This window comes from Melanotaenia boesemani, chromosome 2, assembly GCF_017639745.1.
Source record: "Melanotaenia boesemani isolate fMelBoe1 chromosome 2, fMelBoe1.pri, whole genome shotgun sequence".
NCBI classification, from domain to species: Eukaryota; Metazoa; Chordata; class Actinopteri; order Atheriniformes; family Melanotaeniidae; genus Melanotaenia; species Melanotaenia boesemani.
The window spans coordinates 30,580,954-30,598,906 of record NC_055683.1 but is presented as its reverse complement, the minus strand read 5'-3'; the positions used below and the strand labels follow the sequence as shown (position 1 = coordinate 30,598,906).

The 17,953-nt window shown below is 42.1% G+C and overlaps 1 protein-coding gene across 2 annotated transcripts in view; it reads left to right on the top strand.

Annotated features, from left to right (window-relative positions):
• Nucleotides 1-17,934, top strand: part of plekhh3 (pleckstrin homology, MyTH4 and FERM domain containing H3) — a 33,269-nt gene extending 15,335 nt beyond the window's left edge. For both annotated transcript variants that reach the window (XM_041998307.1, XM_041998298.1), the window contains exons 3-13: nt 2,640-2,734; nt 6,529-6,711; nt 7,912-8,069; nt 9,661-9,784; nt 9,896-10,193; nt 12,173-12,380; nt 12,474-12,601; nt 13,183-13,303; nt 13,758-14,246; nt 14,360-14,551; nt 15,672-17,934. In XM_041998307.1, coding sequence (XP_041854241.1) covers nt 2,668-2,734; nt 6,529-6,711; nt 7,912-8,069; nt 9,661-9,784; nt 9,896-10,193; nt 12,173-12,380; nt 12,474-12,601; nt 13,183-13,303; nt 13,758-14,246; nt 14,360-14,551; nt 15,672-15,842 — 2,139 coding nt within the window. In that variant the 5' untranslated portion in view covers nt 2,640-2,667 and the 3' untranslated portion in view covers nt 15,843-17,934. The remainder of the gene's footprint in view (nt 1-2,639; nt 2,735-6,528; nt 6,712-7,911; nt 8,070-9,660; nt 9,785-9,895; nt 10,194-12,172; nt 12,381-12,473; nt 12,602-13,182; nt 13,304-13,757; nt 14,247-14,359; nt 14,552-15,671) is intronic.
• The last annotated feature ends 19 nt before the right edge of the window (nt 17,935-17,953 follow it).

The following is a 17,953-nucleotide window of genomic DNA, read 5'->3' as shown; positions in this document are numbered from 1 at the left end:
GTCAAGAGTCTGGGTGTCATCCTCGACAGCACTTTATCATTCACCTCACACATCAATAACATCACCCGCTCAGCTTATTTCTATCTGCGCAATATCAACCGTCTTCGCCCCTTCCTCACCCCCCACACCACCTCTATCCTTGTGCATAGCCTTGTCACTTCCCGTCTCGATTACTGCAACTCTCTCCTCTTTGGCCTCCCACAAAAATCCCCTCACAAACTCCAAATGGTTCAGAACTCTGCTGCCCGCATCATCGCCCGAACTCCTCCCTTTCATCGCATCACTCCCATCCTGCAAGAACTCCACTGGCTTCCCATTAAGTACAGGATAGAATATAAGATCCTCCTCTATACATACAAATCCATACATAAACTCTCACCAACTTATCTCTCAGACCTTCTCCACATAGTCACCCCTTCCAGATGTCTTCGCTCCTCCTCTTCTATCTATCTCTCTGTCCCTCCTGCCCGTCTCAGCACCATGGGGAGCAGAGCTTTCAGTCGCTCTGGAGCACACTTCCTCCTGACCTCCGCAATACCGATTCTCTCCTCATCTTCATTTCCAAACTTAAAACCCATCTTTTAGGAACACCATACTGTTTGTAACCTTGTTTTTAATCACTTTCTCACCACTCTGCCTTTTATGTTTAGGTTTTTAATTGTGTTGTTTATGTTTTATTTTCCTGAACTCTTAATGTTTTCTTATTTGTTTTGTACAGCGTCCTTGGGTGCCCTGAAAGGCACTTTAAATAAAATGTATTATTATTATCATTATAAGAGATGGATGTGCCACCTTTAAAAAATCTCTAGTTTGGCACATGGTTGTTGCCGTCATGCTTTTGGATTCAGAAGGGGCATTAAATGAGTGAGATGTATAAAATAAAAATAAAAAAAAAAGTGAACATGACAGGGAAATTGGCTGTAGAGACCAAAGCTGTCGTAACAGGTTGTAAACATGTTTATTTCTGCTTGAGAATGTTAACATGGGACTGTGAGGAGATTGACTCACTTTTGGATTCAGCTTCAATTGGTCATTCGAGGAAATGTCTCGTGCTCGGTTTTTTAATCTCCAGAGACGGCCGCTTTGGTCAAATATTAGTGTATCCTAAACTAAGGTTTGAAAATTACATAACAATAGCACACATAAATCCAAGAACTACAATATTAATATGCTCTCTGTGTATATAGATCCTGTCTGAATCCCGCCTGTCTGAGCGAGAGGCTCCGTTATATGGCAGGGGTTATTAACAACCCAAAATAAGTGATGTCCTCATATTTCTGTGTTTATTTTAATGCATTTAAGTAGGGTCTGTACATGCAGAGGTTCACAGCTATAGCAAGCGTGCAGGCTTAGTTGTACAGCGTGACTTGGTATAATATAACAGATTCCTGAGAGTCTCTCTTCTGCTTTCTGGTGATGCCTTGGATCAATTTATACATGCATACGGAAAAATCTGCACACCATCTAAAGTTTCGCTGGCTGAATTTAAGCTTAAATTGGAGATGCTGGTCAGTTAGAATCAGCCACTGCAAATACACTTCATAAAGAGCCCAAAATGTTAGCATAATAAACAGTGTTTGAGAAGCTGTATCACAGGTGTAGACCAGATAAGTTACAGAAGAAACAGAATCAGCTCAGAGTGTGCAGAAACAAAGGAAAATGGCCTGTAAGCTGAGTCAAAGCAGATAAGGCTATGTTCAGACTTATTGATCACTTTTAGTTTCTGTGAGGAGGAACCTTCTGTAAGTATTAGATCAATAATGGAATAAATTAGCTGATGATGGAATAGATAAATATAGGACAATAACCTTAAGTTAGGGTTTGATTAATTTCCACAGCAGGGATCCCAGGAGAAGGAAGAGGACAGGAAGGAACGAGGGTTTTGTCACTTATAAACAAGCTATTTAGACCCAGGAAACAAAGAAAATAAACAAGTAATTGGATGAATAAACAAAAAGAGATAAAACCCCCTAAACAAACTTTTAGACTGGAAATGGGCCTTAGCCTGAGATAACGAGTATGAATTTGTCTTCAGTGTTGCCTGACCAGATACCGAGCAGCCACTGCATCTGGAGGGAGCTGCGAAGATGGCGAGGCATTAACGAGAGAAAGAAGGAGCAGCAGTTCAGCAGATTTACAGATGTTTTTGATGTTTATGGTTTTAACTATCCAAGGCTGTGACCTCTTGACCCTTCCTGCCTTCCTTTTGACCGGCGTGGGCTGGCTGGCTGGCTGGGAGTCAGGCCGGCGTCGCCTTGTCACGTTTATTTTCAGTCGCCTGCTCGGCTCGCCAGCCAAAGTGATAAAAGAGAGACGAGCTGTCCACAGTGGCGTGGTATGTAACAGTGTGTGTTTGCGGGCTTGTGTGCTGCCAGGGAAGGAAAGTGGGGAAAATGCTGGAGGACAGATATTTGTGGCACTTCTGCCAGTCGCCCCCCTGAGTAACACCCCACTGACTTAAGAGTATCAGAGAAGGTGGTTGTTGGCAAGGAGTCGAATGGCAGCTGGAGCCACAGCCAACAGAGCGTCTCTGAGCCAATTACAGAAGCTAACCAATGGGGAGGGAGAATTTAAAGGAAGGCATTAGTTGAGAGAGAGAAGCAGAGTTATTTACATTCGCTTTCTGCTCTTCCATGCAGGCACACTGTCGCCCAGTCACCTGACGAGATGAAGAGCCTCATCATTGAGAAGAATAAAATGGGATTGGAGGAAGAGCCGGAGCTGTTGGTGAAAGGTGAGTCTGACTTGCACAGAAAATGCAGTGCAACTCACCACGATTACTTAAATCTTCCTTAAATCATGTCACCCTTCAAATCATTCACATGAGTGTAATTAGCATGATCATGATGAAAGAATTAGTAATTGATTAATCAATAAATTGATTATTAACTATGTAAGCAAACATGTTCAACATTTAAATGTTTGTTTTTCATTGATGCTCTTTAAAAACTTATTTTGGAATGTTTGGAGAAAAAGAGCCACTCTGTCTTTTACATTCTGCAATTCAGCTTAATTCCAATAATAATTAATAATCTATAATTCATTCATTTAATGAGCTCTTTTCTGTGCGAAGCAGTTCATGTCATTAAGTATAGTATATATTTATATACCTGTTAGGTTATGGTTGTTTATTGAATCTGATGATGATGCACTTTAACCAACCGCTTTCTGACAACATGTGGCGCACATCAGCCCCCACCATTTTTTTTCCCTCCAAAACCCCCTTTCTGTAGCTACTGGCATTAGAGATCATGTCTTGCTTGTCTAATGCTTTTGAGGAGTGACCTCATGCGATATTTCTGTGCAAATTTGCCCCCCCTTGGAGCAGTGAAATGCCAGTACTTGGATATGTTGTGTCCTGTTTGGAGTGGCGGCAGTCAGATTGCCTAATTCTGACAGCAGTTGCCATGGACCCCCTGGCTAGGACTCTTCTCTTACTGCCGTCCCCAGCTCTGCCTGCCTCACTGTTAGAAGAAACTTAGACATTTCAGCTACACTGCCGTTCTTTACTGCAGGTCATCAAACACCAGAGCCGAAGGGCACCTGAGGGTGTTAGATAATTCCCTTGTGTTTGCTGCACCAGAATAGGTTTTGTAGACTGCCTCCATTAAGACCTTTACCCCTTGTGTGCATGTTTTGCTTCTTCTTTTTTTTTATTTATTTACTTTTTTTTATCAACAGCAGGACATCCTGAGGCTATATTGGATGAATTTTGCCCCAATATCTTAAATAGGCCACCAACAACGCAGCTATAGACCAATGATGTGTGGATGAATTATAAAAACCCATGAGGTAGTGACAGAAAGAGATGTTGACATTGGTTTATTGACATACCTTTGTTGATTTACAGTTAAAATTAATCCTTGCATGATGCACAGCTCCGCACGCTCCAGTAAACTGCGGCTTAACTGTCTGGATATGTCTAAAACAAAAGGGTGGAGTGTGGGAGGGGGGGGGGGTGTTAGTCATTAAACTAATTCTAAATTTCTGGTCTACTTTATGGTTAAAATGCTTTTAAAGTGTTTGTCATGTTTTGAAGTTGCTTGCATATATATATATATATATATATATATATATATATATAGATAGATAGATATAGATATATATATATATATATATAGATATATAGATATATATAGATATATATATATATATATAGATATATATATATATATATATATAGATATAGATATAGATATATAGATATATAGATATATATATATATATATATATATATATATATATATATATATATATATATATATGTATATATATATATATGTATATAGATGTGTATATATATATATATATATATATATATGTATATATATATATATGTATATAGATATATGTATATAGATGTATATATATGTATGTATATATATATATATATAGATGTATATATATGTATGTATATATATATATATATATATATATGTATGTATATATATATATATATATATATATATATGTATGTATATATATATATGTATATATATATATGTATGTATATATATATATATATATATGTATATACGTATGTGTGTGTGCGTGTATACAGAGCAGTATTCATAATTCAGTATTGAGAGAGGAATAGGAAGCTAGCAGTAAAACATGGAAAAACGCAAAGATTGTTTTCTCAATCTATGTTTGAGGGGGCAGGGCGCTGAGGGGTCGTGGGTCACAAATGAAACAAATTAAGGGCGAGCCGTGGCCCCCAGGGGAGACATTAGCAGGCTACAGAGATGGGATCCAGATGGAAAACCATGGGAGGGGGTACACAGGGGGTCTCAATATTTTGCTGCTCTCATTCTGACTCTATCCTTCTTCACATTTTCTTATCACACCGCTTAAAGTTCCCAAAAAGAGCATCTGTGGGACGTCCTGTGTCTGTGACAGAGGCGTCAGGGTGGCACTCATGACCTTCTCTGGACGCTCTCACCTAGACAGTTTGTCTGCTCCACAGACCCACATCCAGTCTGTCAGCAAGCACAGCTCTACTTACCTCGTGATTTTTATTTATCCATTTCACCTTGGGTTTTGATGCTGACCCCCTCTAATGTGGTGTTAAGTACCTCCTGTGTTTTTACTTTGGGCTATATTGGGGTCTTTATGGTAGGTTCTAAACTGCCACTTACATCATATCGCGGTATAAGAGGAAACCTAGCCTGAGAGGCTTAACTTTCACCCACTCTTCTCTTTATTTTTATTTTTGAGCTGCAGCAAAAGCAGTGGGATCTTTGTGCTGCCTGGGAAAACCTCACTGAGGCAGAGTTTCAAAGAGAGAGACGAAATTGGGCAGATGAAAGTAAATAGGAAGAGAGTGAGAGCAGGAGAGTGGGAGGGGGGGCAGATTCAGGCGAAATGAGCACCGGCTGACAGGTGGCACACAGCTTGCTAACCGCAGAGGAAGTTGTGATGCTGTCGTGGCGTCATTACCGTTTTCACAGGGTTAGAGGCTGAAGGTATGTTGCCTAATTGTTCCTTTAAAACCACTCACGATCAGACTTGTGCAAGCCTTGTACACTCATTTGCCACACTACCAGTGTGCAGCAGTACCAAGTATTCCCTGCAACAAGTCTGCAGTCTTTCCATCAGCTCTCTACATGAACTTTGACCCCACCATTACCAGGAGGGCTCATCAATTGTCCTCTGTCTGTTTGTTCACAGGCAGCATTTGGATAGTGCTCTGCCAAACTCGCTCATTTATCTACCCGGAGATGAAATACTTGTTAGGAACAATTTGCACACTTAGCTGAGGGGGGAAAAGTTCACTGTTTGGGAACAGTGGCTCTGGGCTGTTGCAATCTTTCCAAACCCTCAGAACTTTGGGAACACAACAGTCTAGCATTGTAGAGACAGGCCTGGCAAGTACAGAAGCATGTCTGCTGCACTCTGTTTCTCTTTGTCACACTGCTCCACGCTCTTGTCTCCTTTTCTTACCCTGTCAACCTCAAAAGTGCTCATTTTGATGGCCATATGCAGCACTTAATGCCTGCACCATTAGCTGGCTGTGTTTTCGTCCCTTAGTATTTACTCTACAAAGCGGGCACACACAGACTGCAACAACCTTTATAGACAATTACGTGCCTTAGGGATTATTCTTAGTGAAGACATGGTGTGGCAGCTCTGATTTTAGTAGCTCCATTATTTGCTCAAACCTTTCAAGGGAAATGCTTGTTTTTGTGTGTAAGTGTCGGAGAGTACTGGGATGTTTCTTGTGATTCACAACTGTGTGTTTGCAAAGTTGCTCCAAGGTGCATCTGTCCATCAGTTATAAGGCAAGATTTAGTCAGATTCTTTTGATTAATAAATTGGGATGAAGAGAAAGTGGTGCATTAAGTTGGCATCTTACTTTTTTTTTTAAACAACCATCTAAAAAAGAAAAAAGGAAATATATTAAATTTACTGATATGAAAAGTCTTTTTAAAAAGATGAAAAAGCAGTTCATGTATGGCATGTGTTTTTTTTTTTTTTTGTTTTTTTTTTAAGGTTGTCATATGATGCTGGTGTGTGTCCTATTTAAAGGTTGGCTGTTACGGGAGGTGCGAGGCAGCTGGATCAAGCAGCGGCGGTACTGGTTTGTACTGAGCCAGGACTCGCTCGACTACTACAGTGGACCGGAGAAAGGCGCTCGCAGACTGGGCACGCTGGTCCTCACCAACCTCTGCTCCGTCATTTGGCCAGACAAGCAGACGTACAAGGAAACAGGTGAGCAAGTAGCAGAGGCACTCGTGTGACTACGAAGATTTCCGTAATCTCTTCAAAGTCTAGTCAGATTTAAGATAATTCCCAGTGTGGTGTTTTTCTGGAAGCAGGTCTTTTTTTTGGGGGGGGGGGGGGGGGGGGGGATTGATAACTGACGTAGTTTGGTCCAGTTTTCCCCTTCCCATGTATGCTGTAGCTCTGAGTAAATTTGGAAAGTCCCAAATAGGTTTTGTCCAAAAATGTGGCTCAAGGTTGGTCTAGAAACCACTCATCTGAGTAATAATCCCAGGCATCTCCCTTCCCTTTTTTGGATCAATGAAACAAAAGAGTAAAACGAATCAGGAGGAAAGTCCTTGGTTTGTCAGGGAAAGACACAGGAATAACTTATTCTCAGTTTCTGCCTTTCTCAAACATGTCACCCACTATACTAAGGGACTTTTCTGGACAGAAGTGTGCTTTGAGCAGTGACTTTGTCACAAGCTCAACTGGCCATTTTTCTTCTGAATAGCTTTGTGTTCCTCCTAAGCTTCTGAGAAATTTGTCACATAAGAGTTGCGTGAAATCTTTACTTCCTCTGTGTTTTGTTTTTATTTATTTATTTTTTTTTTACAAAAAAGACATCAGTTCCCTATAAGAGCCACATTTGCATTATCATTGACAACTTACAGCGGTTAAGGACACTAGATGGTCTAAAAGAACAATGGTAATACCATCATGTTAGAAATCTGTTTATAAAACCTCTTAATTTTGGGTTTGTACTTCACCAAGAACTCAAACAAAGAATGATGTGGTGCCAAGTCACGTAGCAGGAAAGCCTGATAACAACCATGGGGCTGCACATCAAGCCAGGCTGCCTGGGGTATGTCTAATACTTCCTCTGTACAAGGAGGAAGCATGCCTTTCTTGCACTTTTATTGCATGATGTCCTAGAAGAGACTTACTCTGGAGGGGGCAGGGAAGCTAACACTTGTGTCCAAACAGATCTGCTGAATAACTGTTCTTGTTTGGGTTAGGTGTAGCCTGAGTTTCCTCTTGAGCTGACCTTTGATCCTCAGTGAAACCAAGAGAGGAAGTCAGGGAGAGGGAGTCGTAGCTGATATGCAGGGTGTCCCATACAAAGACTGTTCCGCAGTTCTCTTTTGCACTGATCAGGTGCAGCATTAGTCACTATACCAATCATATCTATATAATTTTCTTTTCCAGGATACTGGAGCATTACAGTTTATGGACGGAAACACTGCTACAGGCTGTACACCAAGCACTTCAATGAAGCTGTGCACTGGGCTTGTGCCATCCAGAAAATCATTGATACCAAATCCCCTGTGGAAACACCGACACAGCTTCTGATACGAGACATTGAGGTGGGGCACGTAACTCACAGAAATACATACACATAGCCACTTCAAAACTACCTGTGATAACATCCACCAAACACAAACGACAATCACACTACATTTTATCACACTTTTCTATTTCCATGGAAACCACACGATCACACTGAACTGCAAGTCCAAAGTTTATTCTTGTGGCATTTTTCTTTTGAATGACATCAAAACAGAAGTCTTTCATTTGAAGATAAAGGTATTTCCAGTCATTTAACTCAGGAAAGATTGGATTTGTTGGGTTTGAAAAGATGCTTTCCTAAACCTTTCCATGTGCTGAGAGAGTGTTTATAAGCGATAGCTATATTTTTAGACCAGGAGTTACTGGAGAACACAGCGTGCTGAAATCTCATTGTGTAGACAGATGAGTTGTCTTGCATCAGTCAGCGCCCAGGGTGAAGAAAGGGGCTGTTTTTTGGCAGAAAAGGAGGAAGAGGGATCGGCAACAAGCAGCATGACCAGATAAGCAGTCCTTTGCCTAGCCCTCTGTGTCAGTAATCTCCTAAGGAGGGTCTCTAATCTCATAGAAAGTGGTTAATCTGCTTGTCTTCATCTACCCTTGTCTGCTTTGCCAAGAAGGGCCAAGCTTTGCCTGCTTTTAAAAAGCACTTTATTCATTTGAATAGTCTTTCAAAACCTCTACCTCTGTTATTCTTTTTCTTTCACCTAAAAAGAAGGAGACACTTTTTCATATAAGCAAAGTATTTGCTCTTAAGTGACCATTTGATCGAAAAATCAAACACAGGCAGTTTTTTGTGGATAGGATGCTCACTTATCTTTGAATGTGCTTCTTAAATTGGAAATTATTTAAAGAATTACTTGAATTAAATTAAGCTAAATGTGGTTACAAGTAAGTATGGGAGCACATGAAATGAATAGGCAAAGCCAGAAGTGGAATAAGAGATTATTAATTTTTTATTCTCACTTGTATGAATATCATCAGACATTGGTGGCAGTTTCTCTACAGAAACATTGTAACTCTGTATCCTACTGAGGCTCTCCAAAAGAGCAGCATCTCATTCCCACAGTTCAAACAAACTGTTTCCAGCGTGCACCAAGCTCTTCAGAAGAATGTGTCAACTTTACTCCACTGAGGAGCGAGAAAAGCTGGCATGTCTTGTATCCAGAGAGAAAGGGTGGCAGGACCAGAGGGGTTGCAGAGTCAGGAGAGAGCCAGAGCAGTGGCAATGTTACTAATGAGCAACAGGTGCTGGAGGACAGCAGCATGGAAGCCATCTGTACCTCTGGAAGGCATCTAAACACATAAGCAGTGAAAGACAGAAACGCACGCACCGCTAAACTCATTGACACCGGCAGATAAAATATACCCCGGCAGCCGTGCCTGGTGAGGTTTGCTGGGTCATCACTTCACCTTTGCGCCGCTTTGATAGTTGCCAGAGCCGAATAGTGACCCTGGTCAAATCGACCTCAGTCACCCCAGACAGACAAACACGCTCAGTCAATCATGCACTTGCTGACTCCCTCAGGTTGACTCCAGGCAAAATTAAAGAATGTGAGATTTGTTTAGTGTTGTTTATTGATGCTATCAGAATTGTTCTTGCATGCACAGGAAAATAAGTTCAACCCCGAGGTGGTGGAACACATCTACCAGCACAACCCCATCCTGAAGTACACCCAGGGCCCTCTGTATGCTCCTCTGCTGCCATTCCCCTATGGCAGTCTGGAGCACACGTGTAAGATGTCATATTCATTTTAAATTCCCTCAGTGATGGTGACAAACATGATTCAAACCAAATGTTGCATTCCAGTATAACACTATCAATCTGTTTATTCTCCTTTCTTAGACCACAGCGGAAAAGGCTACGGCTCGGTGCGCGAGGAGGCCGTGAAGCTCTTCAACTGCCTGCAGCAGCTAGAGTCTGCAAGGGAGCCAGTTCCCATCATCCAAGGGGTGCTGCAGACCTGCCTGGACCTGCGACCCCTCCGTGACGAGGTCTACTGTCAGCTGGTGAAGCAGACTAGCTACACGCCCTCCCCGTACACTGCTGCGCATCTTCGTTACTGGCAGCTTCTCACCTGCATGAGCTGCACCTTCCTGCCTGGGCCCAACATTCTTAAATACCTGCGATTCCACCTCAAAAGGTGAGATGTGTATCTTTTTTGTTTAGGCTCAGTGTGTGTTTGGAAAAAAATAGTTTAAGTACATCCTAAAGTGGTTTATTTTGATCATTTTTACTGCTCAGTAAGAGATCTCAGGAAAAAAAAAAACTTACAAAACAATCAAATTTTTTTCTACTGCTTTTGCAAAGAGTTCAGCATTTTGGGTGGATTTGCTCGTGTTAGATTTAGAACAAATAAATCTTCCTGACTGGAGAAAGCTGTTCTCGTCATTTCTTACATTTAATTAAAGTGGAAAAATGGGATTTCCTTGTTTTTTCTGGCTCTGATTTGCCCTCATGGGAAACTTGTTTCGTGGTGAATAACTACATCCTACCCACAAAATGTTGACAGTTTGAGGTAATGGGCTGCAGTTGCCAGTTAACTTTAATATTTGGAAGTTGTTTTTTTTTTTTTTTTTTTTTTTTTAAAATATCCTTAAAATGATTTTACACAAATTTGAGTAGAGTCAGAATGAATTTGACTTCAGAGCTTGCGATGGAGAAAAGGTTTAGCTTAGAGATGAAGGTGAACCAGTGGTGGTGAGTAGCAGCAGGGAGAATGTGAAGTCTAGACACAGGACAAAAAGCAGGCGCCACTTTCACTAACTACCAATTTAGATATAGTAGCATGATATGCATTCACATTGTTAACATGCTTTCCCAGTCAGATCCAGTGTTTGAGGACTGGATTTGCAGGTCTGAATTAGCCCCTCTGTCAAGCTTAGCAATCTAAGTTGTTAGCAGTGCTAATCTCCTGCTCTAGATTTCCTAGCACACTGTGCCATCAAACCACTAAAGTTTTCTATCTATATTTCTGTACTGGGAATCGCCCTCTAGCTAATGGAATAGTTGCATGCAATGGCAATTCATAATAACACTGTGGAACTTGCTGGCTCTGTGTTTTGATACGTCTCGCTGTCGCTCTCACGCACTTTCTCTCTCAGTGGATCAGTGCTAAGGCTGCAGCTGGGCAGAGCTAAGACTGGAGCTGGGCAGTGGGCCCAAAAACACTCCTCCTTCACTCCCCCAGTGCCCTGAGAAACCCCCAGGGAATGTCTGCTGTCAGAGGGAATAGGCTAGAAAAAAGAAAGCAGAGGAGAGGAGGGGGCAAGAGAGCAGGAAACAGCAGAAAGGGGGCAAAGAGAAGAGAAGGATCACAGAGATCCAGTGGAACATTCCTAGTTATGTTTCAGCAGGACAAATCCCACCCTGTGGTCATATAGTTATGAGATAGAAGGACATTGGAGTGTACAAGTAGGCTTCCTTGTGTCTGGCAAAGTGTTTCTTTGCCTCTTTCTGTCCTGCATGTTTTTTATTTTAAGATAAACATTTGCATTTAATTGCTTCCTCCCTGTTTGTCTCTCTGTGTTTACACAAGGCAGAGCCCATAACTCTGTCAGGCTACATTTCACACCTTTCACAAAGTGTGTGAGACTTCAGGCTCCAGTTGGAGTGTGATGTCTGCAGCCTTTGTGTTTCACCTTCCCGTGTCTTTTTTTTTTTATTTTTTATTAAACAACTGCACGCACATTCACCTACAACTTCTGGACAGTCCATTGGGAGGAAGTGGCAGGTCACTCTGGTTCACAGGAGCGGAAACACCTTTTCCCATTTCATGTGGTACCCAAAGTCAAACATGTTTTCTTTGCCATTTTGCTTTTCTTTGAAGGACTAAGGGATGTTGAGTCTTTTAAGTCCTTAACAGCTAAAGTGAGAACATTTGTCAGTCCTCGCCTCATTGACTTTTTAGCAGTGCCAACCAAAAGAAAATAAAGAACGGTGCTGAATCAAAAGGATGACGCAATGTCCATAATCACAGTGTAACACTCTGCAGATTATGTGTCACTAGCATGAACAAATTCTGTTTTTAGTTTTGAAACAGTTTGTCTTAATGACACATTTTAGTCTGCACAGATACACACTTGCTAATGTCTCTTTCTCACACTCTGCCGTTTCCTGCAGAATCCAGAGCCAAAGTCCTGAGTCTGAGATGGATAACTATGCATCATTCATCAGCGAGGCTTTGGAGAAGACTAAGTGTCGGGAGTGCGTGCCATCCTGGGAGGAGATCCAGATGCTGATGAACCGACAGGAGATGCTGTGCACGGTGCACTATCCTGGCCCTGGATTGTGCCAGATCTACATCAGCTCACACACTACTGCCAATGAGGTTTGGGAGCATTTACAATCACAGATATTAAATTCTGTCTGTTCTGTTTTGACTTAGTCTTTTGCCTTGTCTCTTTTAATCCTCTTCCATCAGGTGGTTCGAAGGATGCAAGAGAAGCTGGGCCTACAAGAAAGCAAAAACACGTTTGCACTGTATGAGCAGAATGCAGTGTGGGAGCAGGCGATCGCAGGGAGCACTCTGATCGCAGACATCCTGACCAGGTTAAAAAAGCGATTCACGCTTCCCCCTGTAAAACAGAGCAGACGGCGTAAGGAAGTCAGACACAATAAAAACCATGTAGTCAGTCACACTGTCAAAATAACCAAACGTTAACCAGAAATCAGAACTTTGTCACAGAAGTCCCAACAATGAATTTTATTTATCTAGTCTACTTAAGTAACAAGTATTCTTGTTAGCTGGTGACCTTGCTTGGTCTTGTCGGCCAAACACAGCACCCTGCTGTGAAACTGGACTTGTGTTATTATGACTGTCAGCAAAACCAGCTGGCTTAGATAACAAAGGTGAAGCTGATGTCATTTATTTCTACAAGGAAATCTTGAATCAAACACTAAGGCATCCAGGAATAAAATGGAACAAGCGTTGGGCGTCTGTGTCCTTGCAGGATTGAGTGATGGGGTAAACATGAAACCAGCAGGTTACTAAACTACAATATTACACATTCAGGAGGGAAATTCTTGTAACATATTAACAGGAAGCCTTCAGACTTTTCGTATGGCCTTTTGCCTATTAGAATATTTTTCCCTGTCCCAATTTTAACTCTTTGTGTCCCTTCTCTTTGCAGCTTCACAACCAAAGAGTCAGAGTCTAAATCCCAATGGAAACTGTGTTTCAAGCTCTACTGCCTGTTGGACGCTGACAGCATATCGGTGGACAGCATAGAATATTTCTTCCTCTTTGAGCAGGTAATGAAGCAGAACACAAGTCTTGAAGGGACGGTGTTCTCCTGTAGCAAAGTCTTTGTTATGAGTGACCGCTATGGTGTTCATAATGAGATATAATTTACTGCCCCGCTGTGATTCATTCTTCCTATTTCATTGGATTATTTATGTTTTTACAGAACCATCCGCAATCACAGCCAGTTATCTAACGGGCTGTGATTGCAATAAAATGCACTGCATAAAAAACATGACTAAGAGCACTGGCTGGAGTGCAGCAGAAGCAAAAGTCAGCCAAGGCCGGCTTCACTATAACATTTTCCCTGAGAACGCCTATAAAATAGTTATGAGACAAATAAAACAGGGTGGGGTAAAAAGGATTGATGATAGGACTGAGGTTATTACTGACAAACTGTACCTTTTTTTTTTTTTTTTTTTGTTAATTTCTGTCTCTTTCCTGGGTTTGGCCTTTGTGCTGAAGTGCCATGAGATGGTGGTACGTGGTCAGCTGCCAGCCTGTGAGGAGGACCTTCAGGCTTTAGCTGCCCTGAGGCTGCAGTGCCTGATGGGGGACTTCAGCACACACGCCCCCTGCCCGCCCCTGGATGAGCTTTTCCCTGGTGACATGCTTGAAGCTCGGGTTCTCATGTCTCTTTCGGCTCCACAAGCAACACCTCCTAGCCAGGTGGCGGCTCAGGGCTGTCCCACAACGCAGCGCTTCCCGACAGGACTCCTAACTGGGACGCTGTGGAGCCACACGGCTACGGCCGTGCACAAACAGAAGGTGGAGCAGGACATGCGCCTGCGGAGTCGGCTGAAGGAGGAGGCAGCTGCTGTCATGGCATCCATCTTGGAGCGTTGGAAAGGTCTGGCTGGCTACAGTCGCAGAGACAGTATGGCTGCCTACCTCACAATTGCACGCCAGTGGTCGGGCTTTGGATGCACTCTTTATGAAGTGGACTTCTATATTGTAAGTTTTGCTAAGTCATACTTTACCTTTTCTAACTCAGACCTTAAAAACCATTGGGTTCTTTAGATAAACACTTGGAGAACTCTGCCCTGATTGCATCTCTCTGCCTGCAGAGTTCAACAGGGAGTTTTTCCCAGAAGCTGTGGCTGGGTGTAGCCGCTACATCTGTGTCCCTTTACAAGCAGGGAGAATCAGAGGCCCTGGAGTCCTTCCCTTATGGCCAGATTTGCTCTTACGGGGTGTCTGACAGCAACACCTTCAAGATCACAGCTGGGGATCGGGATCTAACATTTGAAACCACTAAGGTATGAGGAGGAAATCTTCTTTTCATAGGCACTTTTTTTTCTTTAATAAACTTACACAAAATCCATCTCCAGCATAGCTGTAGCATCCGTGCAGGGCCAAGGAGCCGGATCACAGAGACCTGCAGCATAAGAGAAAGACAGCTCATAATACACCCCCTTCCGCCCCCTCCTCTCCCTCCCTTTCTCCCTCCCTTTAGCTCTTTAAAAACACTCATTAATTTGATCTAAATAGGGAGCACACAACCTGCCTCTTTTTTTCAACCAATGGTAACCACCACAAGTTAAACTTCCTGGTATTAAATAGCATCGGGGTGAGTTTTATTGCGGTGGTTAGATTAAAATATTAGGCTAAACATTTCTCAGAAACATGGATGCTCTTCCAGACAGACTTTTTTTTTCCCTTTTTTTCTGTTGAGAACAAATCTTGCCTTTCACTGGGCTGATTTCCTTGCATCTTCCCACACGGAACAAAAAATCCTTCTGTGATCTCTCATGGGGCACAAAAGTGGCTTTTATTTATTTATTGGACACAGAGGCAAATTGAAGTACAGCTCAGAAAGACTTCTTCTTTTATGAACTTAAGTCTTTATATTGCTCTGACATTAGAAGGATTTTGAGTCACTGATACTTTTTGGAAAAAAGGGAAGATTTGCAGGGGGGTGATTACTGTTAGGTTTGGAGTTAAGGATGTATGTAATATTAGTTGCTGGTTCAAAGGTTATTGTTAAAGTTGAAGAGCAGGTGGTTTTTTTTATCATGCTATGGTCATGTTAAGGGAAACTTTAGTGGGACCGATGAGTAACTGTCATTAAATTCATTAAAGGAATTGACATTCACCACAGTACTTTCCTGACATTTTTCTGAAACAGCTGCAAAACACAAAAATACTTTAAAGAATGATGAAATATCCAGACATAAATAACGCTTTTAATATTCTGATGGAGCGTGTACTGTACTATATGTCCCCTGTAAATGCCAAACAGCATCATTCTCTGCCTTTGGAGGTTTTTCCAACAGCTGGATGAAATCATCTGTCTCCACCCTCCTGTGACAGTGCCAGACAGACACTGAGACTGCCACCAATTTGACCCCTCTCTTTCTCTCTTTCCCTCCATCCCAGCTGACTGAGATCATGCAGCTGATGAATGCGTATTTCAGTGCCATCCATCGCCAGCGAGGAAAAGGGGAAGATCCAGACATCACCATCACAGAAAGCACAGAAGTGGGCTTCCATCACCTGGCTTCGACACCAACACCCACACTCCTGGAGCTGCCCTCGCATCCCGTTTGAGAGGAACCCAAACACGTATAACCCCTCCTCCCCATCCCTTTCAACCCCCATCATCATCCTACTTGCGGCCTCCTAAGAGGCCCAGTCCTCAGGACGCTTCACCTCCTCCGCTGGGAACGGTGCAGCAGCCAAAACAAAGAAAGGGCTGTTTTCACTCCCCATCCATGAAAATAAACCCTCGCTGAGCCTTCCAGCTGAAGGAGCTGGCTATAGAATGGGAACGGGGTAAGGAGGGGATGGGAATGTAAGGGGCTCTGGTTTGCAAGTGAGCCCAAAAAACACACAGAAACCCACTGCTGTTTCTGATGAGGTGTTTGATGCCTCCTCCCCGTTCTGTCATACAACCAGCTCCGCTGCCCTACATGGCAATAACCCCCCCCCCCACACACACACACACACAACACACACACACTTCCCTCGACAATGTGAGATGTTGGCCTTACCACGTCAAGAAGAGACGACAAGAGTTGAGACAATGACAACTTGTGGTTCTCCCCTCTTAAAGCTATAGTTTCGAGTGAATACACTACCCTCCCCCTTCTCGCTTTCTCAAGGTGTGCCATATTGGATTTGCCTTTCCTAGAAGGCAGTCATCCCTCATGCACTGCTGGAATAGGGTTGAGAACATTCAGTGACACCAACACACACCCTCCCTTGTCTTTGCTCTGTCTCCCAGCCACACAGGCATATACACTCAGGCTCCCTCTCACATGCCCTTATGCTGACACGTTCATCAGACAGTCAGTTTTCATAAAGTCCCAGTTGGGCTTGCATTACCTGGAACTGTTGATGCAGTGATCCATGTGAACTTGGAACTGGAAACAGATGTTGAGCTCTGTAGCTAAGTCACTTGGGCTACCACAGCCATACTGCCTCTTTACCTACTGGGGTATGTGAGTGGATCTGATCACAGAAAAGCTTTTCCTTGATGACACATTCAGGGTCTGGCGTAATTGTGTTTCAGAGAAATCAAAGAATTTCGGAGCCGTTTCCAACACGATACCATTAAGTGCTCTGATTCGTCCTTCTTTGTGCTGCTTGTCTTGGCTATAGTCCTGGACGTGAAACTTGGATAACACTTGACTGATTGGATAATTTTGCTTAAGTCATTTACTATCCTAATGCAGCTCTTTCTCCTGAAGATAACAGGTGCTTTGTTTAATGTTATTTTCACTATGTGTATATATAATGAAAGAAATTCCACAAAGCTTAGCCTCCATCAGACTTGCAGATCCTTGAGGAACTGTCTCCACATTTAACTTTTAGCGTCCCAAATGTCCCCAGATATTTAAGCAAAACATTTTCTAATCAGGCCATGGATGTTTTGTAGTATTATTTATGCAGATGTCACATTTTTTTATTAACTGTTTATGTCTTAATTGCAGACCCAACCTTCTATTTTTCTAATATGTTTGCTTTAAATGATCAGAGCCTTAAATTCTTTTGGTTCTGCTGCTTAAAGCACCTTGTGCATTAATCCCTATGTAGCTCATTTGCGCTCACTATTTGAATATTCTTATGAAGCCAAAGTTTTGCCAAGTTTTGGGTTTGAGAATGGACCAAAGATCTTTTTTTTTTTTTTTAAATATATATAAGCTTTTACAATAATCCCAATGCAGACAGATTTCCTAAATTATATTCAGCTATTTTCATGTTTATTCATTTGTTTTTAAACATAACTATCAGACATCCTATTTTGTTTTGCAAGTTACTTTTTGTAGTAATGACAATGTAGGAATATGATTTGTAAAGATAATCCCACAGTGCTGTCTGCTATACAGCTCTTTGCAATAACCAGCCTCAAAACCGTTTTGTTTCCTCACCATGGAAGGCCTTGTCAGTCACGTCCTATGCTCAGAAGCAGGTCTTTCGTCTTTTCTACTGCAGCTGCAGGCAGCTCAAAGCTACATGTATGAAATGGGAAAAAAAGAAAAAGGCAGATGCCCTTGCTTAGTGTTAAGCTTGTTTGTATGCTGCATGGTACCTTTTTATGTAATATGTATAGTCAATTGCACTATTGTTTTTAACTAACTTGGGAGTGCAATAAAAACTATAAATACTGTATGTAATTAATAAAAAAATCACCATTTTACCACATTGTCTTTCATTTC